The sequence below is a fragment of the Carassius carassius genome, chromosome 45, assembly GCF_963082965.1.
Source record: "Carassius carassius chromosome 45, fCarCar2.1, whole genome shotgun sequence".
NCBI classification, from domain to species: domain Eukaryota; kingdom Metazoa; phylum Chordata; class Actinopteri; order Cypriniformes; family Cyprinidae; genus Carassius; species Carassius carassius.
In genome coordinates this window covers 8,424,509-8,448,815 of record NC_081799.1, presented here as the reverse complement: position 1 = coordinate 8,448,815, position 24,307 = coordinate 8,424,509, and the positions used below count along the sequence as shown (strand labels likewise).

Below are 24,307 nucleotides of genomic sequence, written 5' to 3'. Positions count from 1 at the left end.
ACATTTAGTCTAGAACTACATCATGTTCACACAGCACACACAATGCCTCTGTACTTCCAAAATCTCCCAATATGGGGACAGAAGACTTGTCAGTCAATAAATGGAAAAACAAAGTAACTGGCGTTACTTTTTTGAAAAAGTAAGTCAGATATTTTCTTTTAAAATAAAAAGTAATGCATTACTTATCTAGTTACTTGAAAGAATTAAACTGATTACGTAACTCTCGTTACTTTAATGCTTTACTCCCAAAACTGCTCATCACTGAAGAAGTAGAACGAGTCTAATAATGAATTGATGATACAGAAAGTTCATTTATTTTTTTGTTTTTCACTTTGCTAAAAGCATACACAAAAAAATAACTGTCACACCATGGACTACAGAATATTTTTGTTGCAATCTACAACAAAACCAAAACCAAAAACAACAAATACCACCATACAGTACATGAAAAAAAGAATTGTCATTGCATGAGCACTGCTTTGTGCTTTAAACAATGCATAATTCAAAGACTAAAGTATAAATGCTCTCTTAATTTTGCATAGCTAACAGTCAGTCATCTTATTAATAAAACAAAACACCACCAAGAACAGGAAAGGACAACGGCTTAAGATACAGTAAGAATTTTTTTTTTTAAAGAAAATGGAAAAATAGCAAATTTACAGTTTGCATTTCATAGGCTTTTTTAGCTGTCATATTATATATGCATTTGTATGCAACTGCATTCATAATTAAAAACAACAGCTTTATGAAAGGGGAAAAAATAATACATCATAAGCAATAGTCTCAAACAGGGAAAAGAATATGTCCAGAGAAATAGCTTGATCTGCCTATACCATTAGCACCTCGAGAAGCCTCTATCCACACACTGTCGCCTCTCTGCAGGTTTAGAACCACACTCCTTTCCGCTAATGATCGTGTAGTAAGGTTGATAGTTTCAGCAGTTACCTGTACAACATTATTTTTCTTTAAAGTAACAATACCCAAAGTCCGAGTTCCTAGGCAAGAGAACTGGAATTCATATACACCGGGTATATGGCAGATGAATTGACCTGATTTTTGGTTATAATGGTTCTGTCCATTGTAAAGGACCTGATTAAACACAACAACCTTAGCAGTGACCGGGAGGATGGTACCAACAGAAGCAAAGAAGGCAGACTGTTGTCCTGTGGTATTAATTGGAGGTCCTGGAGGTCCAGGGGGGCCTGCTACACCTCGTGGACCTGAGACAATTAAAAATTAGAATTAAAGATAAATTATCTTTAAGTGATATTTAAGTAATATTTAGAGGGCATGTTTGAGGTATAACTGGCTTACCAGGTTCTCCTGGGGGTCCTCTGGGTCCGGGAGGCCCTCGGACGGAATCTGTATCTGAAGGGTAATAAATAGATGTTTTATATTTAAACTATAAGCCTAACTGTTTGCAATCACAGTTTTAAATGTAAAATATCCCCCAAACCCATGCAAAACCACTTGAAGCAAGCTAAAGGCTGAAGTAAGGTCTGAACAGCTTGCAAAGATTTGGTGCCGTTTGAATGCTGTCATGAAACAATGCATGATATTTGTGACATATAAATGAATATATGTCAGTGTATCAAGCTAGTGTACAGCAAAACAGATCAAATAAGATATACAAGCTGTGTCAAGTTAAGAGATTTTGCAATGAAATCTTCAGGAGAAAACAAACACTTGTCTAACCTCATTTCCAAAGTCAATGCCACCATCACCTGAAAGGTCAAACACTGAATTACCAAATTGTGGTGTGGACAGACTGTAATTTTTCTTCAATACATGATGTATGATTATAGTAACAAAATACAAAATTAAGTACAATTAAGTCCAATCACATGTAAAACTAGTAAGAAGCTTAAACAGAAATGTGCAGTCAGAAGAAGTTTTATGAATGATTATATCACATATACACATTTAAGAGCTCTTTTGCACTGGCACCTTACCAGTTTCAAACCAAGGGGTGAGGTCAAAGGCTGACATATCCCTACAGTTAATAAAACTAGTAGAACTGGTGAAGCGGAAAGGATCATAGGGAACTCTGAGGATTCCAGTGTTGTCACAGATGATGCGGGCTAGTGACACAGAGGCCAGTGATGATTTTTGTCTTGTGGTGAACACTCCATCGTTCTCAAACCATAACCTGAACACACCGTTACACTTGACGTTAATACCTCTCAAACACATACTAGACTCAGATTAAATCAGAGGTGTCCTGTCCTGCTTCTGGACCATTGTCCTGCAGAGTTTAGTTCCAACCTGCCCCAACACATCTGCCTGGAAGTTTCCTGAAGACTTGATTAGCTGGTTCAGATGTGGTTAATTAGGGTAGTGGGGTTGGAGCTGAACTCTGCAGGGTAGTGGCCCTCCAGGGGAAGGATTGGACTAAATACACAGAGATATTTACCTATCCCCCTGGCGGATGCGCTGGAACTGTGTAGAGATGAGGCAGGCAAAAAGAGGACCAACACGAGCACCAGGAGCAAAAGGCTCAGCAACGCCTCCCAACCAAATGTCAATGTTCTCAGGGGTGCCATAAAGCTCAAGCAACCTGCGAGCCAATTCAGTGTTGTTCATCACCACAGCCAATTCTTGCTCATTCCGAGGGGCAGACAGTCCACAGAACCGACGCCATGAATTATAGCCTTTTAAGGAAGAACAACAGATGGATACTCAGTAAGTCTTCTTCCAAAATAACATGGAGTGATAATGCAGCATTAAGTTGGGTTGGCTTCACAATGTTGGGTTTAAAACAGGGGTGTCCAAACTTGGTCCTGGAGAACCAGATTTAAGCTCCAACTTGCCATAACACACCTGCATAGAAGTTTCTAGTATGCCTAGCAAGAACTTTATAGCTGGTTTAGGTGTGTTTAATTGGGGTTGGAGCTAAACACTACATGACAGTGGCCCTCCAGGAACAAGATTGGACACCCCTGGTCTAAAGAGTTCTGAAAGTCCAGAATCAGGAGTCCAGAATATTTACCTGGTATACCATGGTCACGGCTTCTTTGCATGTTAAGGGCAGCCAAATCCAAAGCAATGTGTGATGTAAAGGCAAACAGCCTCTCCCTAAGAGCATCCACCAACATGTGGTCCTGTGTATTCAGTTTTGCTGGTCGACCAATCAGTCCACGAAGCAGAGGATCGATACCACCTATGCAAGATGAAAAGCAAAAGTAAAATAAGATTGAAAAAGAACAATTGTAGCAGATGCAAGACTCCTTAGTTATTCTGAAGCATCACAAACTTACCCTCAAAGATCACCCTCCAAGGAGAAAAGAAGGCCTCGTAAAGGGGCACGCTTGGAAATTGTGGATGGTTCTGGTAATTTTCATCAAGACGAAATATCATGGGTTGGATGGCCAGGTGGGCAAAACGGAAAGCTGCAGTGGCAAAGACATTTGCAATGGTTGGGTCCACATTCTCATCATAACCTGGATATTGTCCGAGGTATCTATTGTAAGCATCAGGTCCCACAATATGTGGCAAGTATTCCTTAAACACCAAGATCTAAAAGAGAAAGGAGAGGTTGATCATAAATATATATGTTGTACTCCAAATGTTACTGCTTATGTTTGATGCAGTTTCCACTAGGTGTCTTTACCTGGTTGTAGGCACCCACAATTTTTCTTGCCTCTTGATAGAGGGTTTCACTACTCCAGGTAGGGTTAAGCACATGGAGAGCACGAGCCAATCTATTGTGCTCCCTCACAAAAAGTGTGTGTATTGAGGTGAGTGCAGTGTTTTCATCAACACGGACATCCCCTACACACATTGAGAGTTCATTAGCATTTGCCACACGGAGTTGTGCAAATAATAGGCATATACCATACATATTAGATCCGCAATCTCTAACACTGCTTCTGAAGGGTACCATCCTGCAGACTTCAGTTCAACCCTGGTTGATAAGCTGGTTCAGATGTGTTTGATTGGGATTGGAGCTGAAATCGGCAGAACGGTGGCTCTCCAGGAGAAGGGTTGGAGACCCCAGTTCTAGACTAGGAATATGCCTGATAATTGCATTATAAAGGCACAAGTTACTGACCTGCAATGAAACAAGGCACCTCTGTAAGGGTGGTGTCATTGAGGGTTTTCCTGCGCGTGGCACACATGTTGCTTTCTACACTGGTAAAAGGCAAAAGCTCTCGACCATTGTCAATGAACTGATCATTGACACGTAGAAGACCACCATCATTGGTCAGGTCTCGAAGTTCCTTTGCTAGCCCATCCTCGGACCCATAAACCTGTCCACCATCTAGGAAAGCTGTGAGAGCATTGATCTGTTCCCGAACTTTGGGATTCCCACCAAACATATAGGCAGTGCTCCCGGAGCCACAGGCAGGTGAAGAACGGAAGACAGGGAGACAGGTGCCAGGCCTCAGGCGTTGATCTCCTGGAGGGGCCTGTGTTCAGACATTAAATATAGCATGAAAGACTGCTATTATACAAGAACAAGAGTGGGACAATCATTGACAGAAGGACAATCCTCGACTGACCGGAATTGGGAAGCAAGGTTCAGAGCGCTCACAACTCTCATCGCAGTTAAGGCCATTGCTGAAGGATCTGATGCTTGGTGAGAAGGGCGTTAAAGTCAGATCATGGTCAACCCATTGCCCAAAGATGGTGAGCATGAAGGTAAACTCGCGATCACTCTCTATGTCAGCATCAGCAGTGCTTAGAATACGATTTGAAACCAATCTGACCTGGAATCAATGAGGAAGACAGAATTCAGACATTGTTAATCAATTGATGGCCTCACTGATTGCCAAGTAAACTATTCATAATTATCTCCATCATACCAGGGGCAGCACTGCACCATTGTGCAATCTGTTGGGATCCCACCCATTGGGCTGGGAGATGCCATCTTCATAGTGAGCAGGCAACCAGCGGGTAAAAGCGGTATTGGATGCACCAAGGAGTGGATTCCTCCTGGGAATTGTTAAGTTCGATGTTTAACACCGCAAACAAAAAAGTATTTGAAAAAAGACTGCCATGAATATGGAAGGATAGACTGACCGGTTGTTGCAGACACTGGTGATAGTTCGATATTTGTTTATGAGGGGTGTGGTCCTACAAGATGGGGGCCGGGTTTGAGCTGTACAGCCGGTCAGACGTTCAATGGTGTTCAACTCATCTGGAGTCAGCAGGTCTAGGAGAAAACACATATTGACAGTCTTGAGCATGGAACATCAGACAGTGATAGATCTGATCTGAGTTTGGCCAGATTTTCAACATGCTGTCTTTATACCTGTAGCATTGATGGACCTCTTGTGTACATGATGGGCTTTCTCACTGATCAGCCTTAGTGTCTGCACCATGTAGTCTGCAGCTCTCACGGCTTCTCGTGTCTTTCGAGCTGGCTGTTTCAGTAGACGTAGCTTGTCGGACGGCTTGATGACATCTCTGCGCACCCTTGCTAAACTCCTAGAAGTTATGAGATTTATAAAAATAAGTAGATCAATAACTGGGATGAAAGAACAGGAATATTGAGCAACATTCTTATAAACGTTACTCACTCATCACGAGAATACTTGTAAGCAGCATCCACGATTTTCTTTGCTTCCTCAATCGAATCTAGAATGAAACGTCTCCCAGGACTTTCTCCTTCTGCTAAAAAAGAAAGAGAAAACCGTATATCTAATTATCTAAGTACATCTAATAATGACTAATTTAGTAAAGCCTGTAATCCCCCTCTTCCTTTTTGAAATATAAATTAATGAAATTCCTCCATTCTAATATATTTATGCCTTTTCTTGATTAACAAAATGCAGCAAAGCTCTAATGTAATAAGTGATATGTAGCAATGAAATTGTATCAAGAAAGATGTTACACCAGATGAACAGCTTAAATGATTGAAAGAACAAATATCTTGCACCAGATTTTTTTTCCATGTTTTTATGTAATAGATCAGCAGTTTAATTTATGATTGCACATTTACTGGTAAACTTACCACCAAATGAAAGAGCAAAACAACATCCCACCACAAAAACAAAAGTGTGAAGATTCATCTCTGAAAAACATATTGAGACATTTAGAGAATGAGCACATAAAATACATTATGTTCATGACAAATGTCACTGTTATATACATTTCAACAATTTTATAGGCAAATAGTAAAAAAAAATATATGATGAAATAATTGTGTAAAATAAATTTGATTTAATTAAAATAATTACAAATAATGAACATTTTAAATAAAATGCAGCAGTATAAAATAGCATTTAACCTAACGTAGCAGTTTTTAAACAAGGCTATTTTACATTTTAAAGGGCACAGAAAAAAATAATACCAATAGAATTTATTCTAAAATGACCTGAAAAAAATATGTTGAGTAAAAATTGTCAAATAAATATAAGAATGAATTACTCTAAATACAATATTTGCATTAGCAATCAGATTCACAGAGTTTAACAATAAGTGCAATTAAACTTAGAGAAAAACACATAATTTAAAGAGAAGATTCAGATATTGCATTTCTCACCAGGTCTCTAATAGGTCTCTCTGTCTCTCTGGTTCTGGAGTCAAGGCTCTGAGTGTGTTGTAGTGAGTGGATGGAGTGGCTGTGCTTTTAAACCATCCCTCATCCTCACTCCACTAAGCATCACTGGTGGAGTCTCAGGCGGAGCAACATATTTACTTCCTTCTTCCTTTTCACAAGTGCATTTACTATATGTTGTATTTGTTTTATTGATTTATTTGAGGTGACAATCTGACACTGATTTACTCTTCATTAATCTACATTACAGGAATGCAAGGACAAAAGTTGAATGTCATTCCAAAACTTTTTGTTTTTCTTTACTTCATGGAACATTAAAGAAGATATTTAGGGACATGTCTCAGTGTTCAATTTCTCAAGTGAAGACAATGGGCACCCATATGTAGTTTGGTTCCCAATGATCTTTAAAATATCTTCTTTTTTTAATCAGCAGAAGAAAGAAATACAGGTTTGGACTGATATGTAAATGATGACCGAATTATTTTATTATTTGGTGAACTGGTTAATACTTATAGCACTGCATATTTACTGCAGTATATTTTATAAGCTAAATAATTAATATTATATTAATTAAACATTTGAAAAAAAAATGAATGCATTATGGTGTTGGTATAATAGCTGACAATGCATGATATAAAAAAAAATAGAAATGGTTTATAAATATATATATGTAATATTCAAGTTCATAAAATTCACCATGAGATAAAATGTTTGAAAACAAGTGTCCTGCGTAAAAAAGTGTAGACACACTGACTCATTCTTTATTACAACTATTTTCTATATTTTAAAATAAAGGTCTTTCACGAAAAATGGAAGATGGAAATATGGGAATTATGTAGTGACCAAAAGTGCTAAACATATCAAAACTTCAGATTTCAGCTCTCAACATTCTCTCAAACAATAAAACAAAATGAAATAATATGTTGTGTTAAAGTTGTATTTAAAAACTCATATTCATACATACAGTACACACACAATCATTTCCACAAAGCTAGTTCAAAATATTTAAATGAGACTTTTACAGAAAAGTTTTTAAGATCATGAGTAACGAGTTTAGTTGCATGGCTAACTTTTGTAAGTTAACTTCTGACATATCAGAAATCATTAAATGTCTTCTGGGAGACAGCCAAACAATAGATGAAAAAGTTGAACAGCCTAGTGACCTATAATCTCTGACTAAGATACCAGTAAACGCTCATGGAAACATTTCCTCCTCTAACTCTATTTATCAGCATTGGGACTGTAGGTTTTTTTTTTTTTTTACCAGCTCTGCACCCTTCATAGAGTTTATGGCATCACATCATGACGAGTTCATTCTGATTATGATTCTGTTTCAAACCATATCTAAATTTTTCCCTGTTAGCAAAGAAAACATGCTTGCGCACAAACACAAGGGCTCTACTAGTAACAAGATATTTAATGTATCTAATATTCTTCATTAATCAAAATGATTACTATCAATTGTATAGTATTGTCTGTGTTATCATGGGGTTTGTTTTTCAGTCCCGTGCCTCACTTTTTATTGGGCACAAAGTCTGGGTGATTTTTTAAAAATCTTTTTGTTTATGTTTTTTGAAAATTCTACTTCCATAATACTCTTTCACGATTCAGGTCATATCAAATTCAGTTTCAAGTTGTTTTAATTGAATTTTAACCACAAAAAAATAAATAAAAAATAAAATAAAATAATAATAATAATATATATATATAGAGAGAGAGAGAGAGGAAGTTTCTTCATTTTGTTGGCAAGTGAAGGCAAACCTCAATTTTCTTAACATTATAATTAGAAAAACTTATAAATGTCATGTAATCGCTCTAATCTGAGGCTAGGTGTTGTGATTTACAAGAGCTTTTTTTATTGCTCAAGGTATATGAAAGTATACGAACAAGGATCATATTTTACTAATAGAAATTTGTTCACTAGTGATCACATATGTTGTATATCACATTGCAGAACTAAGATGAACGTGACTGAACACTTATGGCTGAAATTCTGTCAGCATTTTCTCACTTAGTATGACTTACTTTCGTGGAACACCACTGGAGTTATTTTAAGCAGAATGTGCAAGCTGCTCTTTGCCATGACGCGAGTAAATGATGACCACAGCTTGCCAGTAAAGATCATGTTCCATGAAAATATTTTGTAAATTTCCTACCATAAATATATCAAAACTTAATTTTTGATTAGTAATATGCATGGCATTTGGACAACTTTTTTGCACCCTCGGAATCCAGATTTTCAAAGACTTAGTTGTGTCTCGGCCAAATATTGTCCGATCCTATCAATGGAAAGCTTATTTATTCAGCTTTCAGATGATGTATAAACCTCAATTTCAAAAAAATGTACACTTTAGACTGGTTTTGTGGTCCAGTGTCACATAAGGTTTAACTGGCTGCCATCACAAAATGAGCTTTTAGCAAATTCTTAAGCATTGACAGATTTAGCAGACGTAATATATATCGGCAGCTCATTCTTGGCACCATAAACGCAAAAACTTGATCTACACACATAGTCCATGCTTATATTGCAATATACTGAAAAATAATCACTAGTTTACCAAATATGGAAATGTATTATTTAATATATTGCATTATCAGTATCTAGTATATTCCCATATGTTTCTGTTTCATTTCAACCTTGCATGACATGATAAAGTCTCTATAGGGAAATGCCAGTGTTTGTCAGAATGCTCTCTTCTCACAAATAAGGCTATTTTGGCATTATGTGGGTGTTTGTGGGCTGTTTGTCAGTTATTGAACGAATCCATTAGACATCAGGTGACAACCCAAAACAGACTGTAGAAAAAAAGATTTATTGTAAAATGGAAGACCGTGACCAAGCATTTGAGCTTGAGAGATGTACTGGGTTCACAGAACGAACCGGGTAATTTATTGAAGTCGTAGCATTGGATTGCATCAGTCCAGCCAGTGATGAATGTGGTTATATAGTTTGCTGTCTCAAGCACTTCTCTTTCTGTGATTTTTCTATTTTGGTAGCAGGGGAAAGTGTGGTAAGATGATCGGATGGGTGTCAAACCAAATTTTCCCAGGCTTCCATTAAAAATATAACCAGCATTGCTTCTTTTTTAATGCTTAACAGATTATAATTTAGTTGAAAATGACTTGAAAATACAAAAATGAACTGTTAGTGACCTAACGCAGGAAATACCATTACAATAGGATTGAGAAATTTTGACGACAAAGTACAGGCTGGATTTCTATGAAAAGTCAAGGAACAAACCATTGTACACCATAAAACAAACAATTCAGGATTTGACCTTGAACTTCTGGGTTTTAGAATTGAAGATTACACAGCCTTCGCGCTGGGAAACACAAGGAAGGAGGAACACTACATATTACTCAACAACCTCATGTTGAAATGTTGGATGTTCATATGTTTTACTAAGAAAATCATTGTCTTGGTTTAATGTAAGACCAGGAATAGATCCGGTTAGGTTTTAAAATGAATCTAGATTAGTGGTCACTTATCAATTTAAATGATTATCTTCATTTAACTGAAGCAACAAACTTTCTTCAAAATCTTTCAAATATATGGCTTATGGATATCTTTTAGTCTGGCATTAATGTGTCAAATTGTGCAGATGGGATTATAAATAAATAAATTCAATGCAGTACTGTCTCAGATTGCTGCTAAAATTTCAAAAATACATTTATAATCTCAGATTAGATTATGTTTTTCTTTCATTTTTATTCATTTAATTTTCTTTCTTTCTTTCTTTTTTGTTGAAGTTTTACTCAAATCAGCCATTTCAAGTTTATTTGTATAGTGCTTTTAACAATACATATTGTTTCAAAGAAGCTTTACAGAAAATAGTTGTTTGAATGTTACAACCAGGAAGTGTTCAGTTATTGGTAAGAGATGAATGTGTCATCCATTTAAGTTTTATTCAAATCCATCAATCAAAATGTATTTGTATAGTGCTTTTAATAATAGATATTGTTTCAAAGAAGCTTTACAGAAAATAGTTGTTTGAATGTTACAACCAGGAAGTATTCAGTTATCGGTCAGAGATGAATGTGTCCCTGTCATGCATTAAAGTGCTCCTATTATTGGTAATGAAAGGTTCATATTTTGGTTTGGGAGTCCCCAACAACAGGTTGACATGCATGCAGTGTCAAAAAAACTCTTTTATTGTCTTATAATATGCATTTATTTTTACCTTACTTGCTCAACACCTACTAAACGATTTGGTCAACCAGTAATTTTTCCAAACCCCTCCATTGCGTGATGCAAATCTGCGGTGATTGGTCGGATTGGATCATGTCTGTAATGCCTGATAAAGCTGTTTGTGAGTGCAGTGCTGCTTTGTTTACAGCGTTACCGGGGAAACAGATATTTTTAGCGCTCCAAAAGCTGCACCTAGTGGAAAAAAAATCTATATATTTTTGCATTTTCATTCAGACCAACTCGAAAAGTCCAACGAGTGGGTGGGCAATATACTAATGTTTCGTGTTGACGCCAACATGAAATGGATTCATTTTAAAAACTACTATTTTCAATGATTCAGAATCAACCCTTTTTATTTTGAGAGACCATAGGCCTATAACTTTATACACGGTACGCTTTCAGATTTAAAACTTTGCAGGATGTTTTCATTCACTTAGAGCTGTATTACGTTACAACATTTGAGAGATTTGTGTGTTCATCCAAAGAATACTTTTTTATCTCCTTTAGTTAGTGATTTTAAATGTTCTTAAATAATAATTCAATAATAATATATAATCAATAATAATATCCTTCATCTTAAAATAAAAAAAAACACTATTTAGCTGCAGCCTGTTATTATTAGTTCTTGTAGCAGTTATGTAAAGACACATCTGGAGTCCCTATTTGAAAGCTTTAATAGCAAAAGAAAAAAATTCACCTCAGCATGTCTTTGACTTTCTGAAAGAGGAAAAAGAAAACCGAGACTGATTACATTGGTAAGTAGACTATAGTGTTATATTCAGTCTCCAGGACTGAACACCTGCTTCAGGTGACAGTAACTCATAATAGTAAAATAAAACTATGACCATTTTATTTCAGAATCAGAAACAGAAAGAGCTTTATTGCCAACTATGCTTGCGCACACAAGGAATTTGTTTTAGTGACATAAGCTTCAAGTACACAGAGACAAGACAGAGAGACACAGACACAGAGACTGTGTACTTCAAGTACACACAGACCAAAAAAAAAAATTATAATAATATTTGCAAATAAGTAAGTTGTATATACAATTGTGCTATAAATGATAAGAATAGAGTGAGATGCAGGGATGTACTAGGATGGAGGGGTAACAAATAAATATAAGGATATTACAAATTTTTATTGCATAAGTGGGGAACATTTAACTGTTCCTGAGGTAGATTGCGTGTGGGAAGAAACTGTTCTTGTGCCTTGCTGTTCTGGTATTTGCGGCTCTGAGGCGCCGGCCAGATGGCAAAAGTTCAAAGATGGGGTGACTTGGATGTGAGGGATCCAGAGTGATTTTCTGAGCCCTTTTCCTGACTCTGGATGTATACAGTCCTTGAAGGGTGGGCAGGGGAGCACCAATAATCCTTTCAGCAGTCCGAACAGTTCTCTGTAGTCTTCTGATGTCTGATTTTGTTGCTGAACCAATGACAGCTGAGTAGAACTGTTTCACCAGGTCCTGGGGCAGGTTAAACTTCCTCAGCTGGCGAAGGAAGTACAACCTTTGTTGGGCCTTTATAACCATTAATAACTAACCACTAATTAGGTGACTGGAAATGTTTACTGCAGGACACTTAATTATTCCGGGCAGTACTGCAAAAGGTGTAGCATGTTTTCTCACTTTCCTTTAGCCATAAACCGTCTATTGTGCAAAACATCCATAAAAGATGTAAGAAGAAAGCTTCTCATGTAGGCCAGTGCTGCCACGGTCAAAGTGTGATTTTACTCAGCTTATCGTTTCATGTGTGTAAATACAAATGACTCAATAGAGGGCAAAAGAAACATTTACAGCCTGTTGTATTTATGAGCAGCTTAACTCTGTACTGTGCCACATGCTTTATCTATAAAGGCTGTATGTAGTAAAAAAAAAAAATACTATGCCATAATTTATTTAAAATACATATATTTCATAATATATTTATTGAGATATTACTGATATAAAATAATAAATCACATTGATTTAGAGTATTTCTTTGTTGCACAATGCACATTTATTAATATTATGCCTAAAATGTGTAGTAATATCAGTATTGATGAGGATTGTATATTCTCTATAATATCAGTCTTTAAATGCAAAATATTTCAAGTGTACCTGAAGTGTACTTGCAGCAATAGTTTCACTTTAGCAAAATCACATGTTTCATTATAGCTTTAGTTGTACCTCAGCACTACTTCCACACAAAGTGCATTAAATACAGAATTAGTTGCTCCAATTTAGCAGACTTTATGTATGCCAGTTTAGTATACTAAACGTACAATGGCAGGGGATTTTAGTCAAGCACATCGATATGTAAACAGAATACTAGGAGTTCAGATTTTACTGCTTTGAGAATAAACGTGCACCAAGTTCAATAAGGAAATATAATCTCAGCCACGTTTTATATTGCTATGTTTAATGATGTAAGCACTGTGAAAGTTGGCCAACAGCATACACAAACAATGCATTTTATATATGTCCAATATGACACAATGTGTTTCTTAAGAAATGCAGTTCATTCAGTATTCAGTGCAGTGTACACAACCGTAACTGTGCTGTTATAAACGTGATACAGTATAATGCAGCAATCTGATATATGGCCAACAAATCTGTGTAACTACACTGAAACTATTACTATCACATTTTAAAAACAATTACAAAGAAAAAGCAAGAACACATTGAATTAAATTAAATTAAATTTAGGCAATAAAACTGACATGGTAATTTTTAATAAAGTAATTTAAAATAAAGTGGGCTGTTTAAGCTTGATTGTACTGTGTTTAATGCGTTTACACTTTTAGAGGATAACAACAGTCTTAATTAATGGGACATTCATTTAATTTCTTTCAATTATGCTATAGTTTTGGCTCATGCAGTGTGACCACGGTGATTGTGGCCACACCACAAAAGAGGACTTTCTCATCATGAAAAATAAGGGCTTTTACATTCAGATTTTCATTACTAACTTTAATTCCTAACAGATTTTGATTACAGCACTTGTATTATTTGTTGCTGCTGTTGCAGCTGCAAAAACTACTGAAGTTTTTCTTGCAAGGTGTTTAAATGTTTCTGGCCTACTTCGGTTGAATGTGATAAAGTGAGACACCTTGAACCTACTCACATTCCTAATTCAACTTTTATCATTTACATATATGATTGTCTTTTTAGAAAACAGACATTCAGGTCAGAGATAGAGGAAGGGAAAGAGAAAGCAGAAATGAAGATGAGGCATGAGGTTAAATCTGGAGTGAAAAAAGAATGAGAGAAGCATGCATACAGCTTTAAACATGTTTAGAGAAAACAGACAGAAATAAGGTATTACAATATTACATTGTATATGTTTCTCTTATTGAGTTTTTTTGTTAGCATTATTTTAAATGTCACATTTCAATTTTTTTATGTTGTAGTGTTAATTCAAATTAATATTCTGTATTTAATGTGAATACAACATGTTCTATCAAGTTATATATATATATATATATATATATATATACAGTACAGACCAAAAGTTTGGAAACATTCCTATTTTTAATGTTTTTAAAAGTTTCTTCTGCTCATCATGCATGCATTTATTTGATCAAAAATACAGAAAAAAAATGTAATAGTGTGATATATTATTACAATTTAAAATAATTGTTTTTAAATGTATTATACTTTAAATTATCATTTATTTCTGTGATGCAAAGCTGAATTTTTAGGATCATTATCACATGATCCTTTAGAAATTATTCTAATATGATGATTCATTATCAAAGTTGGAAACAGTTCTGCTGCTTAATATTTTTTCAGAACATGTGATACTTTTTTAGGATACTTTGATGAATAAAAAGTAAAAAAAAAAAAAATGAAGCTATGTTTTTAAAATATAAATATTTTGTAATAACAATATACACTATTGGTCAGTAATTTGGGGTCAGTAAATTTTTTTTTTTTTTTTTTTAATAAAATCAATACTTTTATTCAGCAAGGATGTGTTAAATTGATAAAAAGTGATAGTAAAGAAAATATATTATTAGAATATATATTATTAGAATTATTTTTTTATTTTGAATAAATGCAGTTCTTTTTAACTTTTTATTCATCAAATATATGAGACAGCAGAACTGTTTCCAACACTCATAATAAATCAGAATATTAGACTGATTTCTAAATGATCATGTAATAGACTGATGTTACATGTGACACTGAAGGCTGGAGTAATGATGCTGAAAATTCAGCTTTGCATCACAGGAATACATTTTTTTTAAGTATATTCAAATAGAAAACTATTATTTTAAGTTGTAATAATATTTCACAATATTTCTGTTTTTTTCTGTATTTTTTATCAAATACATGCAGGCTTGATGAGCAGAAGAAACTTCTTTCAAAAACATTAAAAATAGTAATGTTTCCAAATTTTTGGTCTGTACTCTATATATATATATATATATATATATATATATATATATATATATATATATATATATATATATATCTTACACATGAATTGAGTAAACTTATGAATATTATTCATAGTCTCGGCTATGATTTTGGGGGTTGTAATATATGTTGCCATACAAGTTTGTTTGATCAAATTTGTAAATAAACGTTATAAACGTGTTTTCAGAATTTCTCATAAAATATCATTTTTAAATAAGTCTGAATCTAAGTATTTTTATATTTATTGGTATACCTTCCAAAAAACATGAACTGAACTGAATTTAAATGATATAAATGCAGCTGGACCTTAAAGTAAATAATAATAATAATAAAAGAAATAACAAAGTATTTATAAACTAAATTCCAAGTTTAACAAAAAATTGCTCCAATTTTTAGAGCTCATAATCTTTGTTTTATTTACAAAATATATATTTTACTGTGTACCCCTCAAAATACATGACAAGATCTTTGATCATCTATACTGTACACTAATAAGTTGGTGGCTGTCCAAATTTCCTATTTCCTATATACATCACAGGCATCCAATCCTGCTCCTGAAAGGCCATCGTCCTGCAGCTTCAGCCAGCTCCAACACACTTGCCTGGAAATTTCTAGTGAGTCTGAAGACCTTCATTAGCTGGTTCAGGGGTGCTTTATTAGGGTTGGAGCTAAACGACAGGACAGTGGCTCTCCAGGAGCAGGTTTGGGCATCCTGCTGTATGTGCATGTGAGGATTGACATTAAGATCATGTCAGGATCCGCTAGGTGGTGTTTTGCAGTAACTTTCAAGCTTGCATTTTTCTTAGAAACATATAGTGAGCCTGTTACTCCCCCTGTTGGTCACATGAGTTCCCTCCTGGAGTCTGAGGCACTGAGGGGAAGTAGAGAGGTGCAGTTTACAAAAAGTACAAAAATAATACAAATTCTGCCATCACTTACTCATCCTCAGGTTGTTCCAAACCTGTGTGTTTATTTCTTCTATTGAACACAAAAGAAGATATTTTGAAGAATTTAATCTAACAGTTGATGGTCGCCATTAACTTCTATACTATTTTCTCCATAATAAGTCAATGCCTCCCATCAACTGCTTGGTTCAATATTTTATTTTGTGATAGTATCATTATCAAAAACTGATGTGCCAACATTTAATGTAATATTAAAATGAGTATGATAAAAATCCTTCAATCAGTGACAATATGCCCTGAGAACATCCCATTGTTCTCATAATGGGATCAATTTATGTACTTAATTAATTAAACATAAAATATTTAAACCCATCAGCCATGCGGAAGAGTATTTTTTTTAAGTTCCTTATTCACTTTATTACAAAAGCTGTTTTGTTATAAGGTATTTTGTTTAGCAAGAAAATGTGTGTGGTGCTTGTGCAAGATTTAACATCATGTTACTAGGGAGTTGTGGGTAGTTGCCAAGGCAAATCTATAGTTTCTAATATATTCTGAATAGTTTTAATATGTTGGTGTGCATTTGCTAAGCTGTCTTTGGGTGGTTGCTAGTTAGATGCTCAGGGCAAAGAGCAGATCCAGGTCTAATGACTCCGGTCCCTCCAAGTCTGAGATATTTTCACCTGTTTTATTGTCAACCGTGTTTGAATGAATCTCTAACCCGACTATAAGCTTTTCAACTGGAGTTGCATGCCTAAGATAGACTTACAAATCTGGAAACATGACAAATATTGGTTTTACTTGGCTTTATTGGTCGAATAATGTGATTAAGCAACATTATTTGTTCAGTAGGCCTACAGCTTTCTCATCTGCACTGTAAAGGCTCTATGTTATCATGCCTGGCTTGTGTTTTTGGGGCGTCATATATAAAGGGTAGTTCCTCTTTGAGCTGCACCTTCCTGTCGCTGTATACAGGGGCAAATTAGAGAATTTTACATTGGTTCTGCAACCTTCAGTGATTGAAGACATGACTGCCTTTAGACTGGAGTTTCTGTTTTTCACTGCTCTTCTGGGCTCAGGTAAATGAAATGTTCTGTCTGAATATATATATATATATGTGTGTGTGTGTGTGTGTGTTTTAATGTAGAATGATAGTTTGATACTGAATTATCAATATAGATGTTATGTGATCAGATATTATTGCTACACTAAGAAGTTTTACCCAAACAGGCAATTTACAAATCATTTTACATTTTTTCTACAAATATTTCAAAAAAAATTAATCTATACAAATTTCTCTTTTTTTTCAACTTTCTTGTAAGTTCAGTGAGTTTCTTTAAAACATGATTTTATTTTTAACAGTCAAAACACGAACTGTTGATACAGCTGGCTTGACGAATGTCCTGATGGGTGCGGATGACAACCTGGTGAGTTTTAGGAATGTTAAATGCTTGGTATGTTGTTTGGTTTTGTATGTTACATACACCTGTCTAGGAAACCCATCCTGCAAGTCTGCATTTCAAACAAACATTTAGTTTTGTTTCTTAAAAAATGACCTCCTGGGTGAGCAAAATGAGAATGCTAAAATGTCACTTACACATATTTGCAAATTGAGAATTATTCTTAATTCTAAACAGATGCAGTAGATAGTTAAAGAAACCAGAAGTTGTAATTTTCATATCCTCAAAGCACTTCCCACAACACCTGAAATACACCATCCGCAAACGTATCAGTTTCACTTCTCTTTATTTCCACTTCTTTAAGATTCGACTTTTGATAAGACAAAATTTACACATAAACTAATGGAAACTGGCTATTCTATAATATACAATATTCTGTAGACAGGTGACATGTGTCAGGACTGCACTCAGATTTTTGAGCTTCTGAAGGAACTCTTTTCCAATGGGGACTTTCAGGTATGATCTCTCTCTCCCTCTTTCTCACACACTCACACACACACACACACACACACACACACACACACACACACACACACACACACACACACACACACAGATGGTATAGTGAATAATATTGCATGATTCATGACGACAGTGTTTCACCTTTAACTAAGCAGATTGAGGTGAAAGTGCTGGTTTTTAACAATGCACTGAAAAGCACCATTCATTAGTGAATTTACACCACCAGAGCTTTTGAGGAACTTGATTTGCATGATTTGTAGCATGTCTTAAAGAAGATTTCAAAGATGTAAGGAAGTTGTGTTGAAAAGCAGAAGTGTGTTGTTTCGAATCTCTTCATGGTGACACTTTTTGAACTTCTCACTCATGAACCTGATGAATTTGGTGTGTGTTTCTCACCTGTCCACTTTATACCATTCACAGATATGGTCCTGCACAGACTCTGTACTAACACATCTACCTTAACTACAGTGAGACTTATGTGCAGTGTACAATCACTAAACATGATGCTTTATCTTCTTAAAGGAATATTCTGTTTTAAACTCTAGGACAACAGTGGAATAATGTTGATTACCACAATATACTGACTTAAAATTTTTTTTTTTTTTTAATTTAACTTAAACTTAAAATTTAATTAAAAATAAAGTGAATGGAAGTGTTTAAATACAGTTTATTATATATATATATATATATATATATATATTGTAAAATACATTTTTAAAATAAAAAACCACTAATTCCTCTGTTAAACTTCTGTGTCTTAAACTTAAGTTGTCCTCGTCATTTTTATGGTCATTGTGTTATCAGTTCATGGCCTGAAGTTGTAAAATTAGATATAACCACTCCAATCTCAAGAGGAAACTGTTTTACTGATATGTGATTTTATAAGAGTAAGAGTCATTTTTTCAACATTTATTTTTTAAAACATTTATTTTGTATCATATGCATGTGAAAACTGCATATCATATGCACGCCAACAAATTGTGTATTATATGCACGCCAAACACGTGCATATCATATGCATGCCAAAGTCCATTTTTGCATATGAAGACCACAAATTTCTGTTTTTATTTGGCATACTATTTATATGCATTTTCATGAGACCAGCCTCCACATAATCTGTTTATGTTAAACAACTAGACTCTGTTTAAATTATTCGTTTTATGTTTTTTATTAAATGTTTTGCATGAAAATTGCTCTTGTACAAACTTTCAGTAATAGCATACATACTCAAGAACATGTCCAAATCATTTTTGGAGCCACTTTAAATCAATTGTGTTATGTGATACCAATGCACTCTTTTTAGGCCAAATTAACTTCCTCTCTTGAGAAAGTGTGTGATCAGCTGCCTGCCCAGATCAGTAAAATCTGCCACACTGAGGTGGAAAAGATGCTTCCTTTGGCCATCACCTTCATTACCAGCATGATGGTACAGTATATACAGTTAGATTAAAACATGCACATGATTTATAAGACATTGTATTATTTTGATTCGTATTTGGTTGAGAACCACTGCTGTTTATTTAGCTGCTAATCCTTTCGATCTTTCACTTCAGAAGCCCAGTGAGATCTGTACAACTCTTGGATTGTGTGGAGGACGTGACAGTGCCAAGATGAGAGAGCTGTTCCTTAATCACATGTCAAAAACTCTACCAGTGCCAACTATGAAGGTAACATTTGAGGAAGTGATTTTGAATTTTTTATTTGCATGTTTTGCACAGCTGACTAGGTTTCTCTGCTCTCTAATACAGATGGAGACGTCCATTCAGTGCTCTGTTTGCACATACATTGTGAGCACACTTGAGTATCTGTTTCCCAGAGAAAGGACTCAGGTGAAAAACCACAATACATGCAGGCTGAGTTCAGAAAAACAAGTCTACTTAACTGTATTGATTGTGTACTTAATTGATTGTGTCCTACTTAAAATCTAAAAGTTAATATAGTACCAATAAAATAAAAGGCAACTTAAGTGTACTTAGAGTACACTTTCATGACACACTTAAGTACATTTTTTACAAAAGTGCACTTTTTAGTAATACCAGATTAAATGTTTAACTTTAAAGTAAATTTTAAACCATTATTTTAACAATCTTTTGTCATACTTTGAAGTACACTTATTTTTATGTTTTATTTTGATATTACATTTAAAGTTTACATATGTGTATGTGTGTGTGTGTGTGTGTGTGTGTGTGTGTGTGTGTGTGTGTGTGTGTGTGTGTGTGTGTAATTGCAACTTAATCATGATGAATGTGAAATTACAATAAATTTAAAAACTGTACATGACATACAAGTTTGTAGCAAAGACAGTTAGTATATTTTAGTTTACTGTGCTTGTCAGTACATTCAGCAATACATTTTAACCATATTTCAATGCAATAGAAGTAATTATGCAATTACATATAGGCCTGGTTTCATAGACAGGGTTTAGCCTAAACCAGGATTAGGCCATAGTTCAATTAGGACATTTAAGTAATTTTTATAAACATGCCTTAGAAAAAAACATTACTGGTGTGCATCTTGAGACAAAACAAAGGCACTGATATATTTTAAGATCAATCAGTACAAGTTTCTTTCATTTGAAACAACTCAGACTTGCATTTTAGTCTAGGACTAGGCTTAAGCCTTGTCTGTGAAACCGGGGGCTAAAGATATACTTAAGTCCTACTTAAGTGGATCAAAAAAGCATTTTATAGTTCAGCTAATTGCATTTAATATGAATTTAAACTATAGGCTAATACATTTTCCTGTAATTGCAATTAACATTCAGTTAAGTGCCCAAAATCATTACATTCAGCTCACACACTTAAAAAAATACAAAAATATGATCAATAAGTCATGCACATGTTTTTACATGAACTCATCAAAACTCATAACTCAACACTTTTGAATAAGATTCGGATCAATTTTTTGAAGTTGAAATGACTCATACAACCAAGTTTAATCATACTTGATTTAAGGCAGCAACTGCACTTAAGTTGAAATAGGTGAACATTTTCAACACTGCACTTAAGTATATTCTTTCAAAGGATATTATTTCCATAATAACTACTCTTTTTAAAAGTATGTTAAAGTGTAATTTTTCACCAAGGATTTCATTTAACTATTAACCTAAAAGTGTTAATAAATGTTTCAAAGTATGCTGTTGTCACACAAATCATCTTCTAAATAAATTAAATTATTTTTTATTAATTCAATTCTGTTTAAAAATCTTATATATTTTGGTAGTCTGATCAAATGATGAGTCAAAACAGATGCTATAATTAGGTCCAGTTTTCTCCAGAATGGAAATAAAAGGTCAAATAAAGCACACTGTATTGTGGGATACTGTACTTTGCATCCCCCCACACTGTGCTTCTTATACACTACTACACTTTTCATCATCATACTGTAAACAATCATACTGTATTGCAAGAAGAGTATGTTAGTATGCTATTCAAAACATACACAGAGTTCGAGTCCTAAACATCTCATATTTAATTAGACAATGTTGGCATTTTTGTACTTGACAGAGCATCATAACTGTCCTGCTGGAGAGTTTGTGCAGAGAGTTTCCTCCTCTGGTTCAGCCACAGTGCAATAAGATAGTTGAAAAATATGTCCAGCTGTTGGTTGACATGCTACTGAACAATACTTCACCGAACTTCATATGCACTCTGCTTCGTATTTGTGAAATACGGGAGCTTCCCGTCAACGGTAAGAGTCCAGACTTAACACTAATTAACACTACTGTTATATTTTTGTTTTGTCAGTGTACACAATTTACCTCCCATCCTGTTTCTTCATCCCTTTCTCTTTATTTAACAGCGGCCGAGGTGCTTTCTGACTGTGATTCCTGCCTTACATTGGCAGTTTTGACTCATATGCATCTGGGCTCCAATGCCACCGAGCTCCAGGCTGCTTTATTCCTGGACACCGTCTGCCAGCTGCACCCCAGTGCCATGCCGAAGGTTAGACATCAGTCTACTCCTTTAGATCAAGGACTTTTAAATGCACTTCATTTGTAAGTTTACTGTCATTTCTTCTTTATCTCATAGTGTGAGACTTTTGTGCAGCGTCATGGGAACAGGCTCAGTGTGTTTCTGAGCAAACAGCAGGGGGCGCTGGACATTTGTAAGGTACAAACCACTCGATTTTTACTGTGCGGTCACATTTACCAGTGTTCAGTGATGTTTTTGCAGGTGAATAGATACGTAAAAAAAGGTCTGTTTTTCATTTTCAATTGTGTAGCAGTTTATGAAGCACATCTCAACCTGAAGCCACTTTCAAACCGAGCAGGTTTTCAGGCATTGAACAGCTAGCCATGTAGCACATCAACCCGGAGAGAGCTGGAGAAAGCTTTATAATGTTGGTCGAGATTTTGAAGCCCATAAAAGCGCATCCATCCATCATAAGAAAAGTACTTCACAAGGCTCCGGGGGGTTCTGAAGTGAATCGATGTGTTTGTAGGTTGCAGACGTAGCGTGTAAGCTCCAGTGAGAAGTGATAAACGTGGAGGTGCAGAGTAAAGAGCCACGACTACTTCATCCGCTGGAACGCCACTCTCGTATGACAGTTAGCGGAAGCTTGAGATTACACCTGACAAAGGTTTAAATATCTATATTTTCTTACACAAACACATTGATTCTCTTCAGAAGGCATTTATTAAGGCCCAGAGCTGTGTGGAGCATTTTTTATGAAGAATGAATGCACTTTTGGGGCTTCAAAATCTCAACCACCATTCAGTGCCATTATAAAACTTTGATTGTATTCGTCTGAAAGAAGAAAGTCATACACCTATAGGATGGATTGAGGGAGAGTAAATCAAGGGATAATTTTAATTTTGGGTTTTTTATCTGTTTTCCGGACTCTATAGAAGGCAGATTTGTGTGTTTCTGGTGAGAAAGAGACTGTCATTGCTGCTGACCCCTGTAGTCTCGGACCAAGCTACAGCTGCAGAGACCTCCAGACTGCTGTTGACTGTGGGGTAAGTGCACCAAACACCAAATATATATATATATATATATGGCTTATGTTCTGGATGTTGTATGTGAAATTGTATGCATAAATTTATTTCATTCTTACAGGTAGTTTACTTCTGTCAGAAGAACGTGTGGGAATAATGTGTTTCAGCTGTCTGTACTACTTGGTAATGTCGATGTATAGTTTGCCAAATGTCAATCAATTGCTAATCAATGTATAAATTCCTTTATTTACTGAATATAATTCTGACCCATTGGAAACGTACTGTTCCTTCCTTGAGTAATTACACCTGGTATGTTCAGTGCACCTTATCATATTAAATATAAATGAACTTCAGCATTACCATTTGAACACAAAAACGTAGTGTGTATTGACTTTTTTGATTGAAGTTTTTGTCTTTTCTTCCAACAGCAGAGTCAAAGGTTATTTGTGTGAGTTTGAGCAGTGTCTCAACATTAATGTAGCCTATATGAAAGGCTGAAGGACCTACTGGACCAACGCCACAGCATTTTTCCTCCTTTCCTGGATTTTCATGGTTATATTTGCTTTTTGAGTTGAAATTGAGGCTAACAAATTCATAGGCTTGGATAATATCTTCAGCAAACAAGATAACTCGTATAAAAACATGTTTTCTATCGCAGACAAAAATAAATAGTTGCTTAAGCAACATCATTGATCTCACGATACTTTATCAGTGGTTTGCACAAGCCATCAGTGAGATCAATTCAAAGTTCACATTAACAATATTATCTTGCATACAAATCATTACATTGGGGGTGCATAAACATTTGATCAGTGATAATGTACATTTTTAAACCAAAAAGACACTTTTTGTGTTTATAAGAGGTTGTATTATGCAAATATTTTCTGTAGTAACCATAGTTTTGGTTAAAAGGACTAGTTATTGGTCCTACATTTTGTACAAGACAAAAAACTATGAATGTCACTATAGTACTTGATATTAAACTATTACTATGGTAAATTATTGTAGGGCATATTAAATGTTTAGTTTACTTGACACTGTCAAGGATGGGGAAGTCGTTGATGGGGAAGTCATGGCCTAATGGTTAGAGTCGGACTCCCAATCAAAAGGTTGTGAGTTCGAGTCCCGGGCTGGCAGGAATTGTGGGTGGGGGGAGTGCATGTACAGTTCTCTCTCCACCTTCAATACCACGACTGAGGTGCCCTTGAGCAAGGCATCGAACCCCCAACTGCTCCCCGGGCGCCGAAGCGTAAATGGCTGCCCACTGCTCCGGGTGTGTGCTCACAGTGTGTGTGTGTGTGTGTTCACTGCTCTGTGTGTGGGCACTTCGGATGGGTTAAATGCAGAGATTTTTTTCACTCACTTTAAACTGCAAAATATCTTCTGGTTGACTCAGTATTTCTTGACCCTTCATATGAGTCACTAGTAAAGAGACGAGTATTTTTCTTCATGTT

General features: G+C 35.3%; 2 protein-coding genes across 2 annotated transcripts; one reads left to right on the top strand and one right to left on the bottom strand.

Annotated features, from left to right (window-relative positions):
- Positions 1-287: 287 nt before the first annotated feature.
- Positions 288-6,620, bottom strand: mpx (myeloid-specific peroxidase). Its single transcript, XM_059539405.1, has 15 exons — positions 6,488-6,620; positions 5,957-6,016; positions 5,523-5,616; positions 5,255-5,430; positions 5,023-5,155; positions 4,806-4,935; positions 4,503-4,709; positions 4,052-4,409; positions 3,611-3,771; positions 3,258-3,516; positions 2,990-3,160; positions 2,414-2,651; positions 1,953-2,149; positions 1,315-1,368; positions 288-1,220 (listed from the first exon to the last, which is right to left on the bottom strand). The coding sequence occupies exons 2-15, from the start codon at positions 6,012-6,014 to the stop codon at positions 784-786; spliced, it is 2,673 nt and encodes an 890-aa protein (XP_059395388.1). The 5' UTR covers positions 6,015-6,016; positions 6,488-6,620; the 3' UTR covers positions 288-783.
- Positions 6,621-16,940: 10,320 nt separating this feature from the next.
- sftpba (surfactant protein Ba) lies at positions 16,941-23,893 on the top strand. Its single transcript, XM_059538707.1, has 12 exons — positions 16,941-17,071; positions 17,355-17,419; positions 17,834-17,908; positions 19,218-19,340; positions 19,468-19,581; positions 19,663-19,743; positions 21,421-21,604; positions 21,716-21,858; positions 21,946-22,026; positions 22,764-22,874; positions 22,975-23,036; positions 23,282-23,893. Exons 1-11 carry the CDS (start codon positions 17,020-17,022, stop codon positions 23,008-23,010), a joined length of 1,065 nt encoding a protein of 354 aa, XP_059394690.1. The 5' UTR covers positions 16,941-17,019; the 3' UTR covers positions 23,011-23,036; positions 23,282-23,893.
- Positions 23,894-24,307: the final 414 nt, after the last annotated feature.

Bases quoted from the DNA above. Each gene is read 5' to 3' on its own strand.
- sftpba (XM_059538707.1), top strand. From the start codon at position 17,020: ATGACTGCCTTTAGACTGGAGTTTCTGTTTTTCACTGCTCTTCTGGGC. The intron at 21,859-21,945 runs GTTAGACATCAG...TTTATCTCATAG, and splicing joins ACCCCAGTGCCATGCCGAAG to TGTGAGACTTTTGTGCAGCG. The intron at 22,875-22,974 runs GTAAGTGCACCA...TCATTCTTACAG, and splicing joins AGACTGCTGTTGACTGTGGG to GTAGTTTACTTCTGTCAGAA.
- mpx (XM_059539405.1), bottom strand. From the start codon at position 6,014: ATGAATCTTCACACTTTTGTTTTTGTGGTGGGATGTTGTTTTGCTCTT. The intron at 5,617-5,956 runs GTAAGTTTACCA...TTTCTTTTTTAG, and splicing joins TTTTGCTCTTTCATTTGGTG to CAGAAGGAGAAAGTCCTGGG. The intron at 4,710-4,805 runs GTATGATGGAGA...CATTGATTCCAG, and splicing joins ATGGTGCAGTGCTGCCCCTG to GTCAGATTGGTTTCAAATCG.